Source organism: Tursiops truncatus, chromosome X (genome assembly GCF_011762595.2).
Source record: "Tursiops truncatus isolate mTurTru1 chromosome X, mTurTru1.mat.Y, whole genome shotgun sequence".
Lineage (NCBI taxonomy): Eukaryota > Metazoa > Chordata > Mammalia > Artiodactyla > Delphinidae > Tursiops > Tursiops truncatus.
The window spans coordinates 79764842-79791115 of NC_047055.1; the positions used below are offsets into that span (position 1 = coordinate 79764842).

Sequence of the window (26274 nt, forward strand, 5' to 3'; positions counted from 1 at the left end):
TGTGCAGAAACATACACTGCACTGGCACCACTGGTCACGTTTTGCTGGATAGTCTTCCTGTCCTCTATAAGCAAATATTATATAGTACACGAGATGCCTTTTCTTAAAAAAAAATCATATTCTATAGCTTGGTCTGTAACCTTCCTTAAAGCCATTTCTCGTGTCTCTACCGAGAGCTTTACACTAGTTATTTGGGGATATATGTACACGTATAGCTGATTCACTTTGTTATACAGCAGAAACTAACACGCCATTGTAAAGCAAATATACTCCAATAAAGATGTTAAAAAAAAAAGTACCTTTTGAACCTAGTCAACTACAGGCTGCAAAATAAACTTTAAAAACGAAAACCCGTAAGGGAGTGTAGGCCCGTGTGTAGGAGGGCGCAGGAGGGAGAGGCGGCCGCCACTGCTCTTCCTGCTTTGCCTTTGTCTGGAGGCCCCGTGGGATTGGCTACAGCCGGCGCGGAGAGACTGCAGTGGTCCGCGGCTTTCACTACGCACGCATCGAGGAGGTGGGTAGGGAAGCGGGAGACTGGGGGCAAATAAGGGCATGTAGAAGAAGTTCAAAAAGCGCAGAGGCTGGGTTTCCCGCCCCGGCCCCAACCTTTGACTCCGCCCCTCTACCCGGCCCAAGCTCCTTATTGGTCAGACTCTTCAGCCCCCATTGGCCCTAGAGCCAAAGGACCGGGCCTGTCCCAAGATATGCCTGCTTCCGGAGCCACAGTAAGGATGGCCAATTGCGATGTTACTTTCAGGCATATGTTTAGGACATACCGGTGGGGCCTGAAGGGGCTTTGTGCGGTAACCGAAGCAGTTGAGAGCTCGACGGCGAATTTCGGAGATGCCTCCAAAAGGAAAAAGCGTATCTGGGAAACGAGGGAAAGGTAGAGCAGCCAGAGCAACCAAGGAGAATGGGGTTGGGTGAGGAGCGTGGGGGAGGGAGCAGACCGGCGGTCCTCGGGGTCCGGGGTGGAGGCAGCGGGTGGCCAGTTACTAGAAGACTGACCAGGAAGTGATAAGTTGGAGACAGTCAGTGTGGACTTCTCTGGAAGGTTTTGATTAAAAAGCATGGGGATGTAGTTTTTAAGACTGCGGGGCAGGGACTGGGTAGGAGTCTTGAGAGTGGTAAAGGTTTGGAATAGCCGTTGGGGTGATGGGAAAGGGGATGAAACACTTACAAAAGGATTTCCCTCAGGGCTGAGAGCCTAAGATTGAAGGCCATGAATTTGTAGAGGACACGATCTGCTTAGTCATGATTTACCTAGTACCATATAAGTGGCACAATACAGGACTGAAAAGAGCTAGGTGTAGACTTGAGCCAAGGTTGAGGTTTTGTTGGACAATGATAATAGAAGGAAAGCAGCACAAGGGAATTAAGGGTGCCAGTGGGGACGCAGTTCAGATGATCAAGCATGGGATCCAGACTGGGAAGGGAATGAGAAGTCTGATAGTCTAGGGGGACATAGCAGGATAAAGGGACTGAATGGGGGGGGGCGGTTCTGTGAAATTAAAGAGCCCGTGTTGTGGGAATGAGGCATGAGAAAGTTGGAAGAACAGAGTTGTAGCCAGAGACTGAACTACTAGTTCTGAGTGGCACAGTTCCATCGTGTTTCCCTGGCAACAGGTGGCCTGGAGTAAAAGGCATGGGCATTTGGGAAGGAGGTCCAGAACTGTGAGATTAGACTGTTGGATGATTCCTCTGCATAGATGGTGAGGTCATCCAAGATGATGGCAGTGGTGAGGGTGGAAAGGAAGCCTGAAGTTGCCAGAGTTGTCAGTCAATCAGGGAGTGAGGTGGCAGTCAGAAGATGACAGCATCCAGTGGGGGAGAGGATGGAATAATTGGAAGGTATCATTGTTCTAGAGTGAATATACAGCAACCCCCTTGAAGAGTTTGGTGTAATAAAACTCCTTTGGCAGTAACATTTTCTTAGGCATTTGGTGGTCAGCATTTTGGATTTTCAGTTTGGTTGAGCATTTATTGAACAACTGTTGTGTGCTAGGCTTTGGAGATCCTAAGACAAGTAAGATGGAGTCTCCTGAATAAAATTTTTCAATGGCTCCCTATTACTTCTAGGATAAATTCCAAGTTCCTTAATGGGGCCTACAGGCCCTCATGCCCTAATGCTCAACCACCTCCCCTGGGCTCATCTCACAGCACTCCCACCTCAGATTTGGCTTCACCCATAGTTACCTGCACATACTACACTGTTCCCTCACCCTGGAATGTCTCCTCACCTCTGTCCTTTCTTTGCCTGGTCAGCTCCTACTCATCCAGGAAAGCTTCCCTGACTGGCTAAAATGTCCCTTTGTGCTTCCACAGCCCCCTGTCTATATAGAGCATAGCTCATTCTCCTGAAAAGATCTATTTTACATAACTTTACATAACCATCTTCCCCAGTAGTATATGAGCTCCCTGAAGGAAGGTACCATGGCTTGTTCATCTTTGTATCCCCAGTGCCTGGAACTTAGTTATTTAGGAAATGTTTATTGAACTGAACACTTAATCCAACAATAGTTCTTAGGAATATCAGCCTCTAACAGTAAGTATGCTGCCATCAATACAGAAGTTGGCATAGTAGCAAAATGACACAGTAGTAAAATGTAGAATGCTGCCAGTGGTTCTTAATCTGAATATCGATATCTTTTCTTAGGAAGGTATCAATAGGCAATGTAGTCGACTCCAGGAGTTTGGACATCAATGTGTTCTTTAGCCAAATACGGGTGGTGGGAAATTTGATCTTTATTTAAAATATATTCTTGGAGATTTTACTTACTGGAATTGTGAGTATTCAGATACATAGTTGCAGTGCTTATTAGAAATCTCACAAGAGCTCAGGGGTTTGCCCTTAGAAGGCAGGATTTCATATTGGGTCCAGAGAATCTGGGCCAGGCTTTTGGCGCTCCCATTCAACTATTAGCACACTCACTTGTGTATCCATTTTCCTTGAAGGGTTTATGTAGGGCACAAATTCCCTGTTTTAAGAGGTGAGTCACAGGTTAATTTAGCTTGATGTAGTAAAGTGTCTACAGAGTTCCCTTTTGAAGCTTGGTGCTATGATGGAAGTATCAACTCCTATTGTGTTAAACTTTTCTGTACATAACACGGTGAAGGTGCAGTTTAAATGAGTACCTGTCATCTCTTCTCTAAAGGAAAAGCAGCCTCTGGGAGTGATAGTTCTGACAAGAAGGTGCAGGGTCCCAAAGGTGGTGGCAATGCAGTAAAGGTGAGTTACTTGTTCCTTTTTTTCATGTTAAATATAAATAATATACATTTGTTATTTTGGTTCACATAAAAGGAAAAGACAGTATGCTTAACTCATTCTAAGGCTAACCTAATACTGATGTACGATAGCACAAAAGTGGAAAATAATAGATCACTTTCATTTATGAAAAGTAATTCCTTTTAAATATTTTCTCAAATGTTTTCTCAGACATCCAGAATTTCTTCATACTCTAGTATTTTTCCTTAAAATGTGTTGTTAGGTCTTCCCAAGTAAGTGAATGAATTATTTCTCAGGACGAAATAATATTTGACAAAACGAAGAACTGAGATGAACAGGCAAAGGCACGGGTCTCATTAGATAGCTCCCCTGCTGGTGAGCTACAAGCCAGAGCCCTGACCATGAAAATGAGGGGAAATGGTTGCAGATAATTACTTGAAGTACTTGACCTAGTGCCAGAGGGGTGTCTGCCCTGGGAAAATATAATCTGCAAACAGAATTATACCGCTTAGTGCTACGTAACAAGGCAGTTACCACGTTTCAGTCAGTTTATGGGGTTCCATACTTTGATTCATTCATTCATTAAAGATTTAGTGACATCTGCCCTGTGCTAAGCAGTGTATTAAATTCTGGGTATTTAAAAAAAAAGCAGATAAGAGATGGTCCCTGTTATCACAGTCTAGTCGGGAGCAGTTAGGTAAAGAAATTTCATTGCTATATGAGAAGAGCTGTAGTGGAGTTGTATCATATAAATGCACCCATACACATGCAGCCAAAGAAAAGGAGAGCAAATGTAAAGAGTGTGGGCCATTCTGCCCACTTTTCTACTCAGTGAACCCAGAGAGAGAGATGGGAGACATGAATTTGATTTTCCATAGTCGACCTCCATTCATGTATGAATATCCAACCATGTAAAGTGGGATTCTGGTATCCAAAGATAATTTTCATAAAACATGGTGCCTGAATGCAAGCCAGCTACTTCGTCCTGGGGTCCAGCTGAAGAAGCGGTCATTGTTACAACACAGGTTGGGGAGACAGGCTGTGTTGGGCTTACTGAGGGCTGACGTGTTGGTTTCAAGTACACCATCTTCATAAGTGTTGTTGTAGGGTAATTTTGACTGTTATGTGCTGACTTTCACAAGCACCTAACCTAAGAGACTGCTCCACTGCATATGGCTTTAAAGAGGCATCTTGTCCTTTCTGGAAAAAAATAAGTTCAGTGTGGCTATACCTGAGGTATATGGAAAGGAGTGGCATGTAATTAGCTAGGAAAGTCAATTAGGATTAAACTCTTTTGTTAAGCTTTTTCTTTTGAGATAATTTTAGACTCTTATTCAGTTGTAAGGTAGATGTACCTTTTATACATGTAAATGTACTTTTTACCGTTTCCCCAATGGTAACATCTTAACAAAACCCTAGTACATTAGCACAACCAGGAGATTGTCATTGCTACAGTCAAGATCCAGAACATTTCCATCACCCCAGGGATTCCTCCTGTTGCCCTTTTATAGTGATGCCCACTTCCCTCCCACCCCTACCCCTGCCCCCTCCTTGACCCCAGAGCAGTGACTAATCTCTTCTTCATTTCTGTAATTTTATGATTTCCATATGAGTGAAATGATACAGTGTGTAACCTTTCGGGATTGGATTTTTTTCCGCTCAGCATAGTTCTCTGGAGATTTCATTCCGGTTGTGTGTATCCATAGTCTGTTCCTTTGTATTACTGAGTAGTGTTCCGTGGAATGGAAGTGCCATAGTGTGTTGAACTGTTCACCTGCTAGAGTACAGCTGGGTTGTCAGTGTTTGTGAAGGCCCCAGCAGGGGAGGGACCCCAAACCCTCCAGCCTTTTAGGATCTAGGCTCCTTCCACATCCTGCTATTCTGCTTCAGACCCCACTCCTGAACCCACCCCTGCCCTGTGTCACTAGAGCTGCCCAGATTCTGAAACCCACCTGCCGACCACAACTTCCTTCCTTCCCCTCACTTCCCACCTCCCCCAATCCTGTCCTGTTCCTCTCCACACACAGACTTCCAGGCAGGCCCTCAAGCCTGCCCTGTTCGCCTCACCTTCTCTAAGGCCTCATGTCTGTTCTCCAAGTCCTGTATGTCTTGTAGGCTGGAAATTAGATGGAAGGGTTTGACCACAGGATCAAGGAGCCCCACCTCCTTTTTCTTTGGGTCATCCACTGCATCCACCTGCCAGACTACAGCTCAGGATCAATCCAATTATCTACTTTCTTTACACTCAGACCCAGAACTGCTGGGCCCCACTGGAGAGTCACACAGCCTCAGGGGTTGGGGCCACTGATTCCTGGTCTCTAACCTGAGCTGGGCCCTCAGTACTGCACAGCGATCCTTTGCCACTTGCCTCAAGCCATCCACCACCCTCCTCCAGTCAGTCAGCAGACAACTTCATCCAGGGTTCTCAACCCCTGTGTACATCAGATTCACCTGAAGAGCTTCTAAAAGTCTCAGTGCCTAGGGACCCACCCCAGACCAGCTGCCTCAGAATCTCTGGCGTGTGGGGACTGGACCTTGATGTATTTTTTAGAAGCTCTTGGTGTGATTCTGACATTTGCCAGAGTTGAGAAACACTGATCCAGTCTCGTGGGGTTGGTGTGAGGATTTCATGAGATCACACATGTAAAGCGCTTAGCACAGTGCCTAGCGAGTATTAAGTACTCGATAACTGAAATATTGTCATAATTGTCACAAGAAAATGGAAACTAGAACTTTAGTCACGAACTCATGGCTTCCCAGCCCCCTTCCAACAAAGTTATCTTCACCCACACCTCCCTCATCTCTCTTACCTCTCTTCCTTTAAGGCTAACTGATTTTTCCAGCAGTGCTCTGAATGCCTAGCCTTGCTCCTTCATTTATCTCCACCCTCTTTCTTTGCTCTGTCTTCAACCTTTCCCTCTTTACTGCATCTTTCCCTTCATTCTGAAAATATAGCCAGGGACCTTTAAAATATATCTGTGACTGTGACCCTTTCCCTTTGACTAGAGCCCTTTCTCCTTCTTTTCTAACTCAGTTAGTTGGGGAAACCCCACCCACATTACCGGCCTGCTTCCTGTTACTTCCTCAGTCAGTTGCTGAAGCCTGGCTTCTGCACTTACTACTCTTCTGAAACAGCTTTTGCTAAGGTCCTCAGTCAATCATTGCTAAATTGATTGTACTTCTAACCTGATCACTCTGAAGCATTTAACCCTGTTGACCATTTCCTCCTTGAAACTTTCTCTTGCCTTGGTTTCTTTTAACACACCTTTCTCTCTACCTGTCTGGCCCTTCGTTTTTATCATGCTTGTTGAGCTTCTTTCTTTGCTTATTGCTTATACATTGATATTCTCCACGGATGTCTTGAGTCTGCTTTCCTCCTCTTCTCATTCTGTGTAGCCTCCCAGGGTGATCCGTCACCTCCCATAGCGTCAGCTGCTACTTCCATGCTCATCACTCCCACATTCTCTGGAACTTGGTCTCTCCTAAGACACGAGTCTCATACAGTTGCCAGTTGGTCGGTCACACTTGCAAACTCCACAGGTACTACAGACTCATTATGTCTAACCCATCAAACTGTCTAAAGCAGAATACTTGTTTATTCATTTATAAAGTGGTGGATGGGATCCCCTTTCTATGATCATGAATGCTGTGTGCACTTTCCCAATCATTGAACCAGAAGGTTGCTTTGTGAGTGTAGAAGCGGAAAGACGGAGGCAGTTGAGAAGGTGTTTTAGCCAGGCCAAGATGAGGTCTGAGAAGCCATCCTCGTCCCCCAACATGTATCGCTCTAGTGTCCAGACTGTTTGTCCCTGTCTCCCGTGGACAGTGCTGGACACATTCTATAGAAGTTTGCCTCCCTGAGCCCTACTTTTTGATACATTCTTTCCTTTGCTGTGTCTATCTCCTGTGTCGCTCTTCCAGTCAGGGATCCTCTCACCCCCAGTTTCAGTAATTGAATCCTGAGGACAGCCATGGTTTGTCTGTCTCTACAGGGAGACACGTTTAGCCCCCACCCTAGTACACGACAGTAAGAAATGAATAACGGATTCTATTTGAATAGAACAGAGAAATGGGAAATCCTACAAAACAGATATCTTGACAAAATCATTTTTAAGGATATAGTGATTTTTTTAAAACATGGCTTTATGTAAACATAGGTTACATTTGAATACTTCTCTAGGGTTGAGTATTCTTTTTTAAAAAGAGTTATTTGTTATTTATTTTATTTTTGGCTGTGTTGGGGCTTAGTTGCGACACGCGGGATCTTTCGTTGCAGCTCGCGGGCTTCTCTCTAGTTGTGGCGTGCGGTTTTTCTCTTCTCTAGTTGTGGCGAGCAAGCTCCAGGTTGCGTGGGCTCTGTAGTTGTGGTGCAGGGGTTCCAGAGCGCGTGCGCTCTGTAGTTTTTGCAGCACACGGGCTCTTCTTGAGGCGGGCAATCTCAGTAGTTGTGGTACACAGGCTTAGTTACCCCACGGCATGCGGGATCTTAGTTCCCTGACCAGGGATCAAACCAGTGTCCCCTGCATTGGCAGGCGGATTCTTAACCATTGCACCACCAGGGAAGTCCCCGGGTTGAGTATTCTTAATCTTCAACATATGATTCGTTTTCAAAGTGTTAAATTGTGGGGAGGCTTTATACATTGGGCCTCTTTTGGTGAAAAGTATTTCCTGGTGGGTTTTTTTCATATCATCCCCACTCTGATGAAATAATAGCTAACCTTTATTGAGTGCTAGCTGCATCACCTCAATCTTCACAACCCTATGAGAACATACAGGTACTGTTATCTCAGTGCACAAATGGGGAAACATTTAGAGGTTTAAAAACATGCCTAAGGGACTTCTCTGGTGGTTCAGTGGTTAATCCCTGGCTGGGGAACTAAGATCCTGCATGCTGTGAGGTACAGCCTAAAAAAAAAATGCCTAAGATCATACAGGAGAGTGGGGATTTGACTCGACCTAAGCTCTCAAGCATTATCATGTTTCCTCCTCCTGTTACCATTGAGGTACATGGTAAAGGCTGGGAGCTTCCCACAGCCAGGTGCCCATTTTCCATCTAAATCTGGGTTCTGAAATATTGTCTTGATATGGGAAATGGGTTTGTGGCCATCGCCCAACTGGGCAGACTTCCAGGATTTTCCGTTGCCATAAGCGAATGTTTTTTTCACTAGTGGGGGGTAGTCCTGACATGACTGCTGTACTGTGAGGAAAGGAATCATTTGGGTCTCCATGTATTACGTGAACATATTTTTTCCTTGTAGGTCAGACACATTCTGTGTGAAAAACATGGAAAAATCTTGGAAGCCATGGAAAAGTTAAAGTCTGGAATGAAATTCAATGAAGTGGCCACACAATATAGTGAAGATAAAGCCAGGCAAGGGGTATGGTGCACTCATCATTTAACACGGTCCCCATGGAGGACACACAGCAGTAGGGATTATTTCTGTTTCGCCATTAATTTTAGCCGTATCTTAGTTTAAAGATCTTAAAAAAGCAGAAATGTCCAACTTGTGAACAGTTGAATACGGGTCACCTTTGTCTAAACCTAGGCATAACCAAACTTGCACAACTAACAGACACCCAGCAACATTGTGAGTGTTTGTATGTTCAGCCCAGGGTTCAGCCCTGTTTCTCCTTGTCGAGCCTACTTCTCTCCAACCCAGATGAATAAAGCTAGGAACCTTAGCATTTGTGTTGGGAAATTCTCAAGCTACAGTAGAACTGTGCCCTCTTCAGGGCCACTTGACATCACAAATCTTTTGGGTTTTTCAGGGCGACTTGGGTTGGATGACCAGAGGGTCCATGGTGGGACCATTTCAAGAAGCAGCATTCGCCTTGCCTATAAGTGTGCCGGATAAGCCTGTGTTTACAGATCCTCCAGTTAAGACAAAATTCGGGTATCATATTATAATGATTGAAGGGAGAAAATAAAATTGTATGAAAGACTACATGTGTTTTATACGTTGTTTATTTATTTAAAAGGTGTTGAATAATCCTCGTATTTTATGAACTCTGTCATCATGGGTTTGTGGGTGCAGAATCAGGTGGGTAAATGTTGGTGTGCACAGCAGTAGGTATTCAGTCAGTGGTTCTTTTAGATAAGTCAAGCAGGGGCTTCCCTGGTGGCGCAGTGGTTGAGAATCTGTCTGCTAATGCAGGGGACACGGGTTCAAGCCCTGGTCTGGGAGGATCCCACATGCCGCGGAGCAACTAGGCCTGTGAGCCACAACTACTGAGCCTGCGCATCTGGAGGCTGTGCTCTGCAACAAGAGAGGCTGCAATAGTGAGAGGCCCGCGCACCGCAATGAAGAGTGGCCCCTGCTTGCCACAACTAGAGAAAGCCCTCGCACAGAAATGAAGACACAACACAGCCAAAAAAAATTAATTAATAAACTCCTACCAAAAAAAAAACTTGACGTTTATAAAAAAAAAAAGATAAGTCAAGCAGACTCCTTTTAACCTGTTAGTCCCTTCCCTCTGAGAACTGCTTTATCTGATTCTCAGTATATCCCATAAGTTAATTTAGAAACCATCTCTAGGGGCTTCCGTGGTGGTGCAGTGGTTAAGAATCCACCTGCCAATGCAGGGGACACAGGTTTGAGCCCTGGTCCAGGAAGATCCCACATGCTGCGGAGCAACTAATAAGCCCGTGCGCCACAGCCATTCAGTCCATGTAGGGAAACAGTGAGCTGGAGTTAGTTAGATGCAGACTATGAATTGCTGAATCATACAGTGTTATCACCGGGATTTTTTTCAATAATGACATGTATTCAATCATATCACCCTCCCTAAAATATTAGTCGTCTGTATCCACAGTTCTGCATTCACAGATTCAACCAACTGCAGATCAAAAATATTTTTTTAAAAATTCCAGGGCTGGACTTCCCTGGTGGCGCTGTGGTTAAGAATCCGCCTGCCAATGCAGGGGACACGGGTTCGAGCCCTGGTCCGGGAGGACCCCACATGCCGCGGAGCAACTAAGCTCGTGCACCACAACTACTGAGCCTGTGCTCTACAGCCCGTGAGCCACAACTACTGAAGCCCATGCTCCTAGAGCCCGTGCTCCGCAACAAGAGAAGCCACCACAATGAGAAGCCCATGCACCGCAACGAAGAGTAGCCCCCACTTGCTGCAACTAAAGAAAGCCCACGGGCAGCAACGAAGACCCAACGCAGCCAAAAATTAATTTAAAAATTCCAGAAACTTCCAAAAAGCAAAACTTGAGTTTGCCATGCACAGGCCTAACTATTCACATAACACTTATACTGTATCTACAAACTATTCGCAATTTATATTTATGTTGTATTAGGTATTATAAGTAATCTACAGATGATTTTAAAGTACATGTGAGAATGTGTGTAGGTTATATGTAAATACTACACCATTTTATATAAGGGACTTGAGCATCTGTGGAGTTTGGTATCCACAGGGAGTCCTGGAAGCAATCCCCCTTGGATACTGAGGGGCGACTGTAATAATTTCTTTCGGTAAGAGCAAAATTTTGTACTATCAATAAATAACCTAGGGGCTTCCCTGGTGGCGCAGTGGTTAAGAATCTGCCTGCCAATGCAGGGGACATGGGTTCCAGCCCTGGTCCAGGAAGATGCCACATGCTTCAGAGCAACTAAGCCCGTGCACACAACTACTGAAGCCCGCATGCCTAGAGCCCGTGCTCTGCAACAAGAGAAGCCACTGCTCGCCGCAACTAGAGAGAGCCTGTGCACAGCAACACAGATCCAGTGCAGCCAAAATAAATAAATAATGAAAAACTAAAGCGCTAAAAAAAAAAAAGGTCAATTATTATAGTGGCTTTTCACTAGGTAACACACGGTTAACAATCCATTTCACCCCTTACTGTGTGATCTTGGGCAGGTCACAGCCTCACTGAGCCATTTCCTCAACTAAAAAATGGAAATGCTACCCTCGACCTCAAAGGATTAAACAAGAAACCTGTGTAGAGTACCTAATACATAGTCAGTACTTGATAAATTCTCCAGTGACAGAGCACAGAGTGCTGTGCTGCACTTTATGTTTCTGGGAGGGAACCAAACTAACTCCTTTTCAGTCTACAACCCAAAGATACAATGTGCTAGCATGTGTCAGAATGCAGCTGGTGGTGAGTAAAGGATGGCCAAATGGTAGGCAAAGGGACTCCAGGGTAGGGTACCTGTGATAAAGAAGCCCAGCACCAGGTAGCTTATCCTAGTCTTCGGCTATAGTGAACCGAGAGCCTACAATAGCATGTTAAGTGGGTCTTAGATCTGGAATACTAATGACAAACTTCTGCCTAAACGAATTTTTATATGCATTTGCCAATATCAATCATCTCAGTGAAAGAAAGTAAATGAAAAGTAACTTTAATATTATCTGAACTGTGATATACAAAATTGATCATTTTCAGAATAAAATTTAAAATGGCCAGAGTAATGTTACAAAAATTTCTCTAGAAATAACACAGTTCTATTACGTTTATAGAGTATGCCTAAAAGAAAAATACAAGAATATTTGAGTAAAGAAATATTAACCTCGTGCTCAGAATACCAGAATATATGTATAGGAGAAAGCAGGAGCAGGTGGTAAAGGCAAAATTTACAAAAAAAAGTTGGAAACAAAAACTCCCTTTTTGACTTCTCTCACCTTAAGCCTGAATGCTTCATGCTCCCAAAGAATCCAATTATGGGAACAAATTACCTTATACTCAGTTTTGCTTTAAAATACAATAAACAGGTTATATTCTCAAGTTTTATTAAGTTGCTTATACAAACTTAAAGTCATGAGCATGACTTCAGAATCTGAGCTTTTTATGTCAAGTGCTTTAACTAAGCAGTCTAAGGCTTCCTGTATTTTTCCACACTCTTTCAGTTCTTTTCCACGCAAGACAAGAGTCTCATAGTCGTCTGCAGCCTCCAGTGCCTCATCCTGGGGAGAGTCAACCAACTGTCCACCAGACAAAGGCTCAGGGTCACCAGGAAAGGTCTCCTGAGCCAGAGCACCAGGCTTAGGTGTACTTAACCAGCTAGACTTATTTTCTGAAGACAGTGTTTCTCTGGAAGGATCTTCTTCTGTATGCTCTGGGGCTTCACCACTGCTTTCCTCCGCTCCTTCCTCCAGGTAATCTTCAGCAACCTTTGCTTCACTGCTATTGTCAAGTCTTTCCTCCATATCCTCCACATGGTCTAAAACCACATTAATAAGAGACCTCCTAGAAGCCAGGGATCTTCTAGAGTTTATAGACTTATTTAAACTATCAGATATTTTAGGTGAAAAGAACCTTCCAGGTGGACTGATGTCATTTTTGGGAGTTGAGGCATCAAATTGTTTTACAGATAAAAACGGGAAGGGAGATGTGTTGAATGGGTTTGTGCCTGAAGTATCTGTAATAAAAGTATCATGTTCAACTTCATCGTCTGAATCGATACATCTAGCTTTTCTTCTGACTTTCACATTAACTACTACTTCTTCTGGCTCATCATCTTTCTCAGAAAGATCCACACTGAGACATGCTTTGCTATGCACAGACTCTGCTCTGGAATTAGCTGCAGAGCCACACAAGCTATTTTCTTTCTCCACATGCTCCAAAGACTGACTGGAAAAATTTTGTCCATTGTCTGCAGAATCTTCCAAGAAAAGATTGAAGTCACATGCATACTGTGCTGAAGATGCTAAAGGTTCCTCTTCCAACTTGGCCTCATTCACTTGAGCATCCTGTAGTGCACTGTGGGCTGCTGCTAAGTCATCATCAGCTATCTTAATAACAGATACATTTGATTCTGGCCTTTGATATTCCTTTATTTCGGGATTAGCAGGCCAGGGATTGCAGTGATGTAAAATCTCATCCTCCTCTAGTTGATCTAGATTTGGCCCAAGATCAGCTCTGACTGACTTGCTAGGTAAAAAATTGAAACTTCCCTGAGGGCTTTCTTGCTGTGCCTCCCGCATAGGCCCCTCTTGCGATGCCTCTTTTTGGAGAGCCATTCCTGATACAGAGTCAGTCCAAATTTCTTCTACATCTTCACACCCCTTGGGTAAAGTAGCTACAAAATCAGCATCAAATGTACTTGCACACGGGTGCCTACCATCTTGTGGGATGGTAACGTTCATCTTTCTCCTGGCGAGATCTTGTTTTTCACTCTCTTCGGGCAGATCCTCAATGATTACACTTGCCATTTGGTGACTGATTTCTTCTTCCTGGGTGTGGTAAGTTGGTAGAAGAGGTGAAGGCCGAGGCTGTGGTTTATTTAATTCATGGCATTTCTTCTTTGTTTGAGAAAGAAATACAGGTTCTCTCAGCCATATCCCCTCATTTCCAGCTTTTTGTCTTTCCATTAAGAACTCTGTATTTTGAGACTCGGATTCAACAAGGAATTGAGCTTTCTGAACCCTTTGCTGAATATAGTGAGAGTCTTCGATCACATCAAGCTCTTCTTTAACAGATAGGTCATGTGTGTACATCAAATCATGGTCTGAGATTCCAGCTATCCTCAAAGAGTGCAGGAAGTCAATATGTTCATCTAGTTTCTTATCAGATCTCCTCTGAGCAGCATGCAAAGACTGAAGCTGCATCTGGGTTGCAGAGTTCTGAAAATCCTCAATTGTAAAGAGCTCTCTCAATTCTTGTTTACTAAAATATCGGAAAGGGTTCTTCTTATCACCAGTAGTTTGTCTTATTAATGAGTCCTTGAAAACCTGTCTTCTGTATATTTTTTCCTCTACAGTTCCACAAGTGATTAGCCTATAAACTACAACATTTTCTTTTTGTCCAATTCGGTAAACTCTATCCACAGCTTGAGCATCAGTTGCAGGATTCCAGCTAGGGTCAAAGATGACCACTCTACTTGCTGCGGTTAGTGTTAAGCCAACACCACCTACTTGAGTGGTAAGCAGAAAAACAGAGTAATCTTTATTTTTCTGGAATAAGCTAATTCTTTTTTCTCGTTCCACAAGATGAGTAACTGTTCCATCGATTCTCAATATCTTAAAGTGCCTATTCTTTAACAGGCGTTCGATGATGTTTAGAATTCGTCTTGACTGGCAAAACACCAGAGTTTGATGCCCTTCGTCTCGCAGTCTGTTAAGCAGGTCCATTAGAAATATCATTTTTCCAGATTCTTCCATCAGTGCATCATCACTTATTTGATCAATATGGTCCACATCTGAGGAATCTTCCCCTTCAATTTCATCTTGAACAGAGAATTTGACAGCTCCTAGATTCAGCAAACCACAAGCCCGTGCAGATAGCAGCCTAGGATGATCACAGAGCTTCTTTAAGACACCTAGCTCAGCCAAAGGTGAGCGTGTCTCCATTAACAACTCCTTGATATGATCTAGAGACACAAATTTCCTGTATATTTCTTCCTGTAAAGGTACAAGACGTATCCAAATAATTAAATCATTTTTTCTGGAAAGGGAAGGCATTTCACATATGACACCAACATCTGGACTCTTTTCACTAAGCTGGACCTCTGGGTTGCTTGACTTTTTCTTCTGTACCTCTTCTTTAGTCCTCCTAAGAAAATAGGGCTTTATGATTGCCATTAAGTTTTCAGATATTTTAAATCCCAAGGCTTTTTCCCCTGGGGTAGCATCCTTCTCTCTTGCTCTAGTAATAGGATTTTCGTACTCCATTTTAAAAGTTTTTAATGTTCCTAGCAGGGACCCTTGACAAGCAAAATCAAACAGGGACCACAGTTCTTGTAAATTATTCTGGATCGGGGTTCCTGTGAGGAGGATGCGATTACTGGCAGGAATTGCACGAGCACATATTGCTGACTTGGTAGATGAGGTTTTTATTTTATGTGCTTCATCAAGGATGACATAGTCCCACACAAACTCTTGGCCATTCAAGCTGGAAAGTTGCTGCCAATTATTGATTAACATTTGGTATGTGGTGATAATGACACCATTCCTTTGCTGAATCCGACTGAGGTTTCTGGTACGTTCATCCTTGCTAGGACCGTGAAAGGTTTTGACTCTCATTCCTGGGGTCCACTTGACAAATTCTTTTAGCCACGTGCTGATGAGACTGGTTGGCATGATCAGTAGCACATGGTTCACAAGTGAAGCATCAAACATACCAGAAAGGAAAGCGATGATTTGAACAGTCTTTCCTAATCCCATATCATCTGCCAGAATACCACCTCTCCTTCCATCCCTATACAGGCTATAGAGGAAAGCTACACCTTCCTTCTGGTACTCAAATAGTTGGTTGTGCAGTTCTCGATAGAGCAGCAGGCCAGAGTTGCACACATCCGTGAATTCATCATCTCCATGTTCTGCCAACTCCTCCAAGGCTTCCTGTAGTTTTTGGATTCTGCTCATCACCTTTTCATTGGGAAAAATGTCCTTTGCCAAATTGAAAAGTTTAAGTGCTTCTTCCAGATCTCCATTCTTAGTTGCTGCTTTGGCCTCTTTCACGTATCTGTAAAAAAAAAAAAAAAAGTTTAAAAAAAGATATATATAGAGAGAGATTGATAGGTAGAAGATTAGAAAGAAAGGAAACGGATTGAACATTTAGTCTAAGAACACTTTAGAGTCCATTTTGGAATCCAAGCCACAGTTGAGCTTTCAATATCCTCAATTCAGGATGGGAAAGATGAGCACAGAAGATGCCAATGAAAGCTGGCACCACTTAAGAAGACACAAATATCCACCAGACACTGCCAGTAACAACTTCACGCATTAGTTGTAGGAAATGTATGTGGAAAGGTTATTGCACATACAGTAACAAACCAACCAACCTATATTGTGGGAGCATCGAAACAGGAAGATACATGGGCACTTCTCGGACCTTATTTTTCTGGACCTCTATTCACACTATTGATTACTCTCTCCTTACAATTCCCTCCTTCCACCAGATTCCTGTAGATTCCACCTGGTTTCCTCCCCCATCGCTGGCCCTTTCTTCTCTGTGTCCTTCTTAGGCTCCTATTCTTCCTCCGCAAGGGCTCAGTCCTGGGCCCTCTTCTCACTCCTTTTACTCTTTCCTCATCGTCTCCCAGAGGTTCCACTCCCACCTATGTGCTCATAACTCCTAAAGCACTTTCTCCAACCCAGGGCTTGCCCTCAAGCTCTAGTCTAGACCCATATTCCAATTACCTTCTGGACATCTCCACTTGAAAGTTTCACATGCACCTCCAATTCAATTAATCCCAAATTAAACTTATTATTTCCCCTCTTAAAACGTGCTTCTCGGGACTTCCCTGGTGGTCCAGTGGCTAAGACTTTGTGCTCCCAATGCAGGGGGTCCGGGTTCGATCCCTGGTTGGGGAACTAGATCCCACATGGATACCACAACTAAGAGTCTGCATGCTGCAACCAAGAAGGCTGCATGCCACAACTAAGATCCTGTGTGCCACAACTGGGACCTGGTGCAGCATGCATGAATGCATAAATAAATAAACATGCTTCCCCATTTGTGTGGTAATAAATGACACTACCATCCACTTAGCCATATAAGCTAGAAATAGAAAGATCATCCTTGATCTCCAAACCAGATATGAGTCATCCTTGACTTCTCCCTCTTTTTAACCACCTCACCCCTTAGCCAACAGTCCCCCAAGCCCTACTAACTTTATTTTCCAAATATAACCTGTGTCAAAACAGAAATATAGATCAATGGAACAGGATAGAAAGCTCAGAGATAAACCCACACACATATGGTCACCTTATCTTTGATAAAGGAGGCAAGAATATACAATGGAGAAAAGACAGTCTCTTCAGTAAGTGGTGCTGGGAAAACTGGACAACTACATGTAAAAGAATGAAATTAGAACACTCCCTAACACTGTACACAAAAATAAAATAGATTAAAGACTTAACTATAAGGCCAGACACTATAAAACTCTTAGAGGAAAACATAGGCAGAACACTCCATAACATAAATCACAGCAAGATCCTTTCTGACCCACTTCCTAGAGAAATGGAAATAAAAACAAAAATAAATGGGACCTGATGAAACTTAAAAGCTTTTGCACAGCAAAGGAAACTAAAAACAAGATGAAAAGACAGCCCTCAGAATGGGAGAAAATATTTGCAAATGAAGCAACTGACAAAGGATTAATCTCCAAAATATACAAGCAGCTCATGCAGCTCAATATCAAAAAAACAAGCAACCCAATCCAAAAATGGGCCAAAGACCTAAATAGACATTTCTCCAAAGAAGATATACAGATTGCCAACAAACACATGAAAGGATGCTCAACATCACTAGTCATTAGAGAAATGCAAATCAAAACTACAGTGAGGTATTACCTCACACCAGTCAGAATGGCCATCATCAAAAAATCTACAAACAATAAATGCTGGAGAGGGTGTGGAGAAAAGGGAAGCCTCTTGTACTGTTGGTGGGAATGTAAATTGATACAGCCACCATGGAGAACAGTATGGAGGTTCCTTAAAAAACTAAAAATAGAACTACCATATGACCCAGCAATCCCGCTACTGGGCATATACCCTGAGAAAGCCATAATTCAAAAAGAGTCATGTACCACAATGTTCACTGCAGCTCTATTTACAATAGCCAGGACATGGAAGCAAACTAAGTGTCCATTGACAGATGAATGGATAAAGATGTGGCAGGGCTTCCCTGGTGGCACCGTAGTTGAGAGTCCACCTGCCGATGCAGGGGACACAGGTTCGTGCCCCGGTCCAGGAAGATCCCACATGCCGAGGAGCGGCTAGGCCCGTGAGCCATGGCTGCTGAGCCTGCGCGTCCGGAGCCTGTGCTCCGCAACGGGAGAGGCCACAACAGTGAGAGGCCCGCGTACCGCAAAAAAAAAAAAAAAAAAAAAAAAGATGTGGCACATATATACAATGGAATATTACTCAGCCATAAAAAGAAATGAGATTGAGTTACGTGTAGCAAGGTGGATGGACCTAGAGACTGTCATACAGAGTGAAGTAAGTCAGAGAAAAATAAATACCATATGCTAACACATATATATGGAATCTAAAAAAGAAAAAAAAATGGTTCTGAAGAACCTAGGGGCAGGACAGGAATAAAGATGCAAACAGAGAGAATGGACTTGAGGACACGGGGAGGGGGAAGGGTAAGCTGGGACGAAGTGAGAGAGTGGCATGGACATATATATACTACCAAATGTAAAACAGATAGCTAGTGGGAAGCAGCTGCATCGCAAAGGGAGATCAGCTCGGTACTTTGTGTCCACCTAGAGGGGTGGGAGGGAGATGCAAGAGGGAGTAGATATGGGGATGTATGTATATGTATAGCTGATTCACTTTGTTATACAGCAGAAACTAACACACCAGTGTAAAGCAATTATACTCCAATAAAGATGTTAAAAAACAAACAAACAAAAACAAATATAACCTGTGTCTTTCTCTCCCATCTCTACTACTACTGTGGTCCAAGTCACCATCATCTCTGGATTGGATAACTGCAACTTCCTACTCACTGGTCTCCCTACATCCACTCTTGGCCCCTCCAATACATTCTCTACATAGCAGCCAGTGATATTGTCTTAAAACATAAAAGAAATCGTCACTCTTCTGCTTAAAATTCTTCAGTGGTTTACAGTTGATAAGATTTTGAAAGGATGCCATAACAATTCACTGAGAAAAGGATAGTCTTTTCAACTAAATACCCATGTGCAAAAGAATGAAAGTAGTCCCCAACCTCACACCATACACAAAAATTAATTCAAAATGAATCAAAGACCTAAATATAAGCGCTAAAACTATAAAACTCTTAGAAGAAAATATAAGTATAAATCTCCATGACCTTGGATTTGGCAATGGTTTCTTAGATATGATGCCAAACACACAAGCAACCAAAGGGAAAAATAAATTAGGCTTCATAAAAGCTAAAAACTTGGGGACTTCCCTGGTGGTCCAGTGGATAGGACTCCACGCTCCCAATGCAGGGGACCCGGGTTGATCCCTGGTCGGGGAACTAGATCCCACATGCATGCCACAACTGAAGAGCCTGCATGCCACAACTAAGACCTGGTACAGCCAAATAAATAAATAAATATTTTTTAAAAAACAGCTAAAAGCTTTTGTGCTTCAAAGGATACCATGAAGAAAGTGAAAAGACAACCCAAGGAATGAGAGAAAATACTTGCAAATCTTGTACCTGGATAAAGGATTTGTACCTAGAATATATAAAGAACTCTAAGAACTCAATAATTAAAAGACAAATAGGGACTTCTCTGGTGGTCCAGTGGCCAGGACTCAGTGCTTTCAGTGCTGTGGCCCCGAGTTCGATCCCTGGTCAGGGAACTAGGATCCCACAAGCTGCGCAGCATGGCCAAAAAAAAAAAAGAGACAAATAACCCAATTAAGGTGGTCAAAGGATCTGACTAGACATTTCTCCAAAGAAGATATACAAATAGCCAATAACCATATGAAAAGATGCTCAACATCATTAGTCATCAGGGGAAATGCAAACCAAAATCACAATGATACCACTTCATGCCCATTAGGATGGCTAGAATCAAACAGAGAGAAAATACCAAGTGTTGAGAGCAATGTGGAAAAACTGGAACTCTATAACACTATTGGTAGGAAGGTAAAATGGTGCAGCTGCTTTGGAAATTAGTCTGTCGGTTCCTCAAAAAGTTACACATAGAGTTACCATGTGATTTAGGAATTCTACTCCCAGGTACATACTCAAGAGAAATGAAAACATTTGATCACAGAAAATCTTGTACATGAATGTTCATAGCAGTATTATATTATTCACAAAGCCAAAAGGGGAAATAACACAAATGTCCATCAACTGATGAATAGATTAAAATGTGGTATATCCACACAATGGAATATTATGCAGCCATAAAAAGGAATGAAATACTGATTCACGCTACAGCATGAATCAGTCGTGGAAACATTTAGCTGCATGAAATAATAAGCCAGTCACTCACAGATGCAGAACACACTAGTGGTTACCAGTGGGGAGAGGGATGGGGGAGGGACAATATAGGGGTAGGGGATTAAAAGGTACAAACTATTAGGTATAAAATAAGCTACAATGATATATTGTACAACACAGGGAATATAGCCAATATTTTATAATAACTATAAATGGAGTATAACCTTTGAAAATTGTGAATCACTATATCATACATCTGTAATTTACATATTGTATATCAACTATACATCCAAAAGAAAAAGCCAGTCACGAAAGGCCACACATTTTATGATTCCATTTATATGAAATGTCCAGAACACACAAATTCACAGAAGAAGTAGATTAGTAGTTGCCAGGGGCTGGGGGTGCTGGGGGATTCATGGACTTGGGGGTGGTACGTATGATGGCTACAGGGTAAGGAATTTCTTTCAGGGTGATAAAAATGTTCTAAAACTAACTGTGGTGATGGGTGCACAACTCTGTGAATATACTAAAAATTATTAAATTGTATATTATAAATCAGTGAAATGTATGGTATGAGAATGATACCTCAACAAAGCTGTTAACAACAACAAAAAAAATCTTGGGACTTCCCTGGTGGCGCAGTGGTTAAGAATCTGCCTGCCAATGCAGGGGACACGGATTCGATCCCTGGTCCGGGAAGATCCCACATGCCACAGAGCAACTAACCCCGTGCGCCACAACTACTGAGCCTGCGCTCTACAACCCACGAGCCACAACTACTGAGCCTACGCACCGCAACTGCTGAAGCCTGTGTGCTCTAGGGCCTGTGCTCCGCAACAAGAGAAGCCACCACTATGAGAAGCCCGAGCACCACAACGAAAAGTAGCCACCGCTCGCCACAACTAGAGAAAGCCCATACACAGCAAGACCCAAAGCAGCCAAAAAAAAAAAAAAATCTTCAGTGGCTTCCTATGGCCTACAGAATGAAGTTTAAGCTCCTTAGCTTGGCATTCCAAGCCCTGACTGATACAGCCAGGAACTGCTGACCTCCCTGCCTTAACTTCTGCCACCTCCTGCCTCAAACATTTTATTTTAACCCCTTATGCCCGTTATACAGTGTTATGACCTCTAAAGCGTAAGCTCACCCCATCTTTTCTGGAGTACACTCCTCTCCTTTCACCAAGCTTACCTCAATGAACTCATTCTTTTTTTTAAATTAATCTATTTATTGATTTATTTATTGATTTATTTATGGCTGCATTGGGTTTTTTTTTATATCTTTATTGGAGTATAATTGCTTTACAATGGTGTGCTAGTTTCTGCTTCATAACAAAGTGAATCAGTCACATACACACATATGTTCCCATATCCCTTCCCCCTCACATCTCCCTCCCTCCCACCCTCCCTATCCCACCCCTCTAGGTGGTCACAAAGCACCGAGCTGATCTCCCCGTGCTATGCGGCTGCTTCCCACTAGTTATCTATTTTACATTTGGTAGTGTATATATGTCCATGCCACTCTCTCACTTTGTCACAGCTTACCCTTCCCCCGCCCATATCCTCAATTCCATTCTCTAGTAGGTCTGTGTTTTTATTCCTGTCTTAGCCTGGGTTCTTCATGACATTTTTTTTTCTTAGATTCCATATATATGTGTTAGCATATGGTATTTGTCTTTCTCTTTCTGACTTACTTCACTCTGTATGACAGACTCTAGGTCCATCCACCTCACTACAAATAACTCAATTTCGTTTCTTTTTATGGCTAATATTCCATTATATACATGTGCCACATCTTCTTTATCCATTCATCCGATGATGGACACGTAGGTTGTATCCATCTCCTGGCTATTGTATCTTTGATATCTTTGATAAAGGAGGCAAGAATATACAGTGGAGAAAAGGTAGCCTCTTCAATAAGTCGTGCTGGGAAAACTGGACAGCTACACGTAAACTAATGAAATTAGAACACTCCCTAACACCATACACAAAAATAAACTCAAAATGGATTAGAGACCTAAATGTAAGACCAGACACTATAAAACTCTTAGAGGAAAACACAGGAAGAACACTCTTTGACATAAATCACAGCAAAATCTTTTTTGATCCACCTCCTAGAGTAATGGAAATGAAAACAAAAATAAACAAATGGGACCTAATGAAACTTAAAGGCTTTTGCAAAGCAAAGGAAACTACATACAAAAAGATGAAAAGACAACGCTCAGAATGGGAGAAAATATTTGCAAATGAATCAATGGACAAAGGATTAATCTCCAAAATATATAAACAGCTCACGCAGCTCAATATTAAAAAAACAAACAACCCAATCAAAAACTGGGCAGAAGACCTAAATAGACATTTCTCCAAAGAAGACATACAGATGGCCAAGATGCACATGAAAAGCTGCTCAACATCACTAATTATTAGAGAAATGCAAATCAAAACTACAATGAGGTATCACCTCACACCAGTTGGAATGGGCATCATCAGAAAATCTACAAACAACAAATGCTGGAGAGGGTGTGGAGAAAAGGGAACCCTCTTGCACTGTTGGTGGGAATGTAAATTGATACAGCCACTATGGAGAACAGTATGGAGGTTCCTTAAAAAGCTAAAAATAGAATTACCATATGACCCAGCAATCCCACTACTGGGCATATACCCAGAGAAAACTATAATTCAAAAAGACACATGCACCCCAATGCTCACTGCAGCACTATTTACAATAGCCAGCTCATGGAAGCAACTTAAATGCCCACTGACAGATGAATGGATAAAGAAGATGTGGTACATATATACAGTGGAATATTACTCAGCCATAAAAAAGAACGAAACTGGGTCATTTGTAGAGACGTGGATGGATCTAGAGACTGTCATACAGAGTGAAGTAAGCCAGAAAGAGAAAAACAAATATTGTATATTAACGCATATATGTGGAACCTAGAAAAATGGTACAGATGAACCGGTTTGCAGGGCAGAAAGAGAGACAGATGTAGAGAACAAACGTATGGACACCAAAGTGGGGGGAAGTGGCAGGGGCAGGGTGTGGTGGTGGTGGGATGAATTGGGAGATTAGGATTGACATATATACACTAATATGTATAAAATAGATAACTAATAAGAACCTGCTGTATAAAAAGTAAAATAAAATTCAAAAAAAAATTTATAAGATGAGCCTGGAGCATCTTGTACTGTCAGAAAGTAAGGAAGTGCTCAAAACAAACAAAAAAAACAAACAACACACCACAATGATGGGAGTATGTCAAAGAGACACAGGAGCCAAATGAAAGAGCTCCCAATGGTCATAGCTCGAAGAATTTGAGCAACAAAATAAAGTAGTACTGGATTATAACCCAAAGTATAAAATAAATATCCATGAGTCCATACTAATATAAATGAGTGAATAAATACATATAGGAGATAAGACAAATCTCCCATACAGAAGAATTTCAAATAATTTATGTAGATACTCCACCCTCAAGAAGATGGAGCATAATTCCTGCTCCTTAGCTGTGGAGTGCATGTAGTAACATCCTTACAAAGAGTACAGTATGGAAAGGTGCAGTGGGGGAAAGAGTAACTTTAAAGTGAAGAAACTGGGAATTCCCTGGTGGTCCAGTGGTTAGGATTCCAGCTTCCACTGCAGGGGGCATGGTTCGATCCCACAAGCCATGCAGTGCAGCCAAAAAAAAAAAAACCCACCAAAAACCAAAAAAAATAAAATAAACTGAAGAAACCTGGCAAACAGTACCCCAGCCAGGTGATTACAGTCAACATCAACAGTGGTAAGTCATGTGGGTAGTACGTACCCTTGGTACGATTTAATGAGAAGGGTACTTTACCTCTGTAGTCTTCCCCCCAACCCTGCCCCAAACCAAAAACCCCAGTCTAATCATGAGAAAATACATTGACAAATCCCAGCTGGGGGAACAGTCTACAAACTGCCTGATCAGTACTCTTTAAAACGGTCAAGGTCATCAAAAACACGGCAAGTCTAAGAAACTGTCACAGGCAAGAAGAACCTAAAGAGACAGATGACTAAATGTAATGTGGTGTCTTAGATAGGATGCTGGAACAGAAAAAGGACATTAGGTAAAAACTAAGGAAATCCAAATAAAGTATGGATTTAGTTAATAATAATGTATCAGTATTGGTTTATTAACTGTAATTAATGTACCAAACGAATGTAAGATGTTAACAATAGGGGAAACTAGGTGTGGGGTATATGGGAACTCTCTGTACTATTTTTGTGATATTCCTGTAAATCTAAAACTACTCTAAAATTAAAAGTTTGTTTAAAAAAATTATCCATTTGTGTATCTGCCTGCTTGTGTACCTGCCTGTGAACTCCTTGATAACAGGGGTAGGGATCAGGTCTTAGAGCAGACACTCATTAAAGTCAGGTGACTGAGGGCTTCCCTGGTGGTGCAGTGGTTGAGAGTCCGCCTGCCAATGCAGGGGACATGGGTTCGTGCCCCGGTCCGGGAAGATCCCACATGCCACGGAGCGGCTAGGCCCGTGAGCCATGGCCGCAGAGCCTGCACGTCTGGAGCCTGTGCTCCGCAACAGTAGACACCACAATAGTGAGAGGCCCACGTACAGCAAAAAAAAAAAAAAAAAAGTCAGGTGAATGAAAAGATGAAGAAACGAAGAAAAGAGCCCACTGGCTACAAAACTCTGCCATTCCTACCCTGGCAGGTTAGCTGCCCACCTCCCCTACTCTGGTGGGCTTTAGAATTAAGCTACATTCCCCGTTACTCGATCTTGAACGTGATGCCATAGTGGTGACCACTAGGCTCCTCTACCTGAGAGCCAGACCCTGAACCCATTCAGTGTTCTCCCTTTCGTCCTGGCCCTTCCCACCCCCAGGGTGTCTTCACCTGGATAACTGGTCTTCTGCCTTGGTCTATGTCATTTTTTATTACTGTTAGATTGTCTCCAAGTTCCCAAACCGGTCATCTACCCAGTATCCTGAACCCCTATGAGGCCTGGGCTTCTAACTCCAGCCAGGCCTCCTCCCCAGAGAGAAAAGTGCTGCCCCTGAACCCTAGTTTTTGGCCAGAGTCCCCATAATCATGCACCAACCTCTAAAATGGCAACTGCCTGCCTAGACTTCTTACCACCAGCCCAAGAATCATACTACTGAGTTCTTTCTACCCATCCTCTGGAACTCCCACATTTGTCAACCTTCTGCCTGAACCACAACTGGAATTTTCAGTATTCGTTGGACACCACCACTTTCTGGCTGGGTCAAACCCCCCTGCTGTCAGCCAAACTACCTTCCCAGTCCCTGGAACACTCTAGTTAGCAGATCTAATACTGCATCTCAGCTCTTCCCCTCCACCCTGTCTTCTCCAACAACAAAGTTGGACCTAGGATGGTATTCTTTCCCTATAATGGAATCGGAGGAAAAAAATGAAATCTGCTTTTTATAGCACTGCTCTGGATATCTCGTTATTTACAAGACTACAATGCTTTCTGTAATACAGTTTGATTTAGCCACTTACCCTTCAATCCTGGGCTTGGAAGGAAAACATGTCATTTTTACTACCACTGCAATCATGTGTCCATCTATAATGCATAGGATCCCTAATGATCTGGAGAACTCAGCTAATACTTCATGGGCTCAAATACTTTTTCCAAAATTTAATAGTTTTAAAAAGATGCTTACATGTTAAAGAACTATTCAGATGCAAAGCTGTCAACCCAAAAGAGAGTTTTAATTCCATAGCAAGGGACAACAAAACAAAAACCTTTACATTTTAATGATTGTACCCTAAATTACATGCCTAGAATATGGTTCCCTTTAAGGAACGCTTTAAAGGACATATGGAAAGACTGTATACAAACAACTCCTGGAGGAAAAAGACACAACCATTAAACATAGGCTACAAGTCCTGTACCTGCAAAGCTACCCTTGCATTGGCAGAACTGCCCAGCGGCTAATTCCCTGGGTCCTAACCCATCCTAAAGATCTTTGCCTTAAGAAATCCTGCCCAAGTGGCCATTTAAAACCATCTCTGCCCAAAAGTACTTTCTGTTTCCCCGGATGCAAAAATCTTCAACCACAGCCAACTAACATCTCAACAATCCCATCCCATCTTCCACCTTTCCATTCCTTGCCTGATACCTTGCGAAGCATTTCCTCTCCACAGAGGGAATGCCAGGCTTAGATGCTGCAAAGTTTTCCTACCAGGAGAAACCAATTAGCCATGCTATACCT

The 26274-nt window shown here is 42.7% G+C and overlaps 2 protein-coding genes across 2 annotated transcripts in view; one reads left to right on the forward strand and one right to left on the reverse strand.

Annotated features, from left to right (window-relative positions):
* Nucleotides 1-740: 740 nt before the first annotated feature.
* PIN4 (peptidylprolyl cis/trans isomerase, NIMA-interacting 4) lies at nucleotides 741-9171 on the forward strand. Its single transcript, XM_004316971.4, has 4 exons — nucleotides 741-886; nucleotides 3156-3229; nucleotides 8485-8604; nucleotides 8996-9171. The coding sequence occupies exons 1-4, from the start codon at nucleotides 844-846 to the stop codon at nucleotides 9152-9154; spliced, it is 396 nt and encodes a 131-aa protein (XP_004317019.1). The 5' UTR covers nucleotides 741-843; the 3' UTR covers nucleotides 9155-9171.
* Nucleotides 9172-11550: 2379 nt separating this feature from the next.
* Nucleotides 11551-26274, reverse strand: part of ERCC6L (ERCC excision repair 6 like, spindle assembly checkpoint helicase) — a 50708-nt gene continuing 35984 nt past the window's right edge. Inside the window, exon 2 of the mRNA XM_019932150.2 lies at nucleotides 11551-15641. Coding sequence (XP_019787709.1) covers nucleotides 11960-15641 — 3682 coding nt within the window. The 3' untranslated portion in view covers nucleotides 11551-11959. The remainder of the gene's footprint in view (nucleotides 15642-26274) is intronic.

Bases quoted from the DNA above. Each gene is read 5' to 3' on its own strand.
- PIN4 (XM_004316971.4), top strand. From the start codon at position 844: ATGCCTCCAAAAGGAAAAAGCGTATCTGGGAAACGAGGGAAAG. The intron at 887-3,155 runs GTAGAGCAGCCA...TCTTCTCTAAAG, and splicing joins ATCTGGGAAACGAGGGAAAG to GAAAAGCAGCCTCTGGGAGT. The intron at 3,230-8,484 runs GTGAGTTACTTG...TTTTCCTTGTAG, and splicing joins GTGGTGGCAATGCAGTAAAG to GTCAGACACATTCTGTGTGA.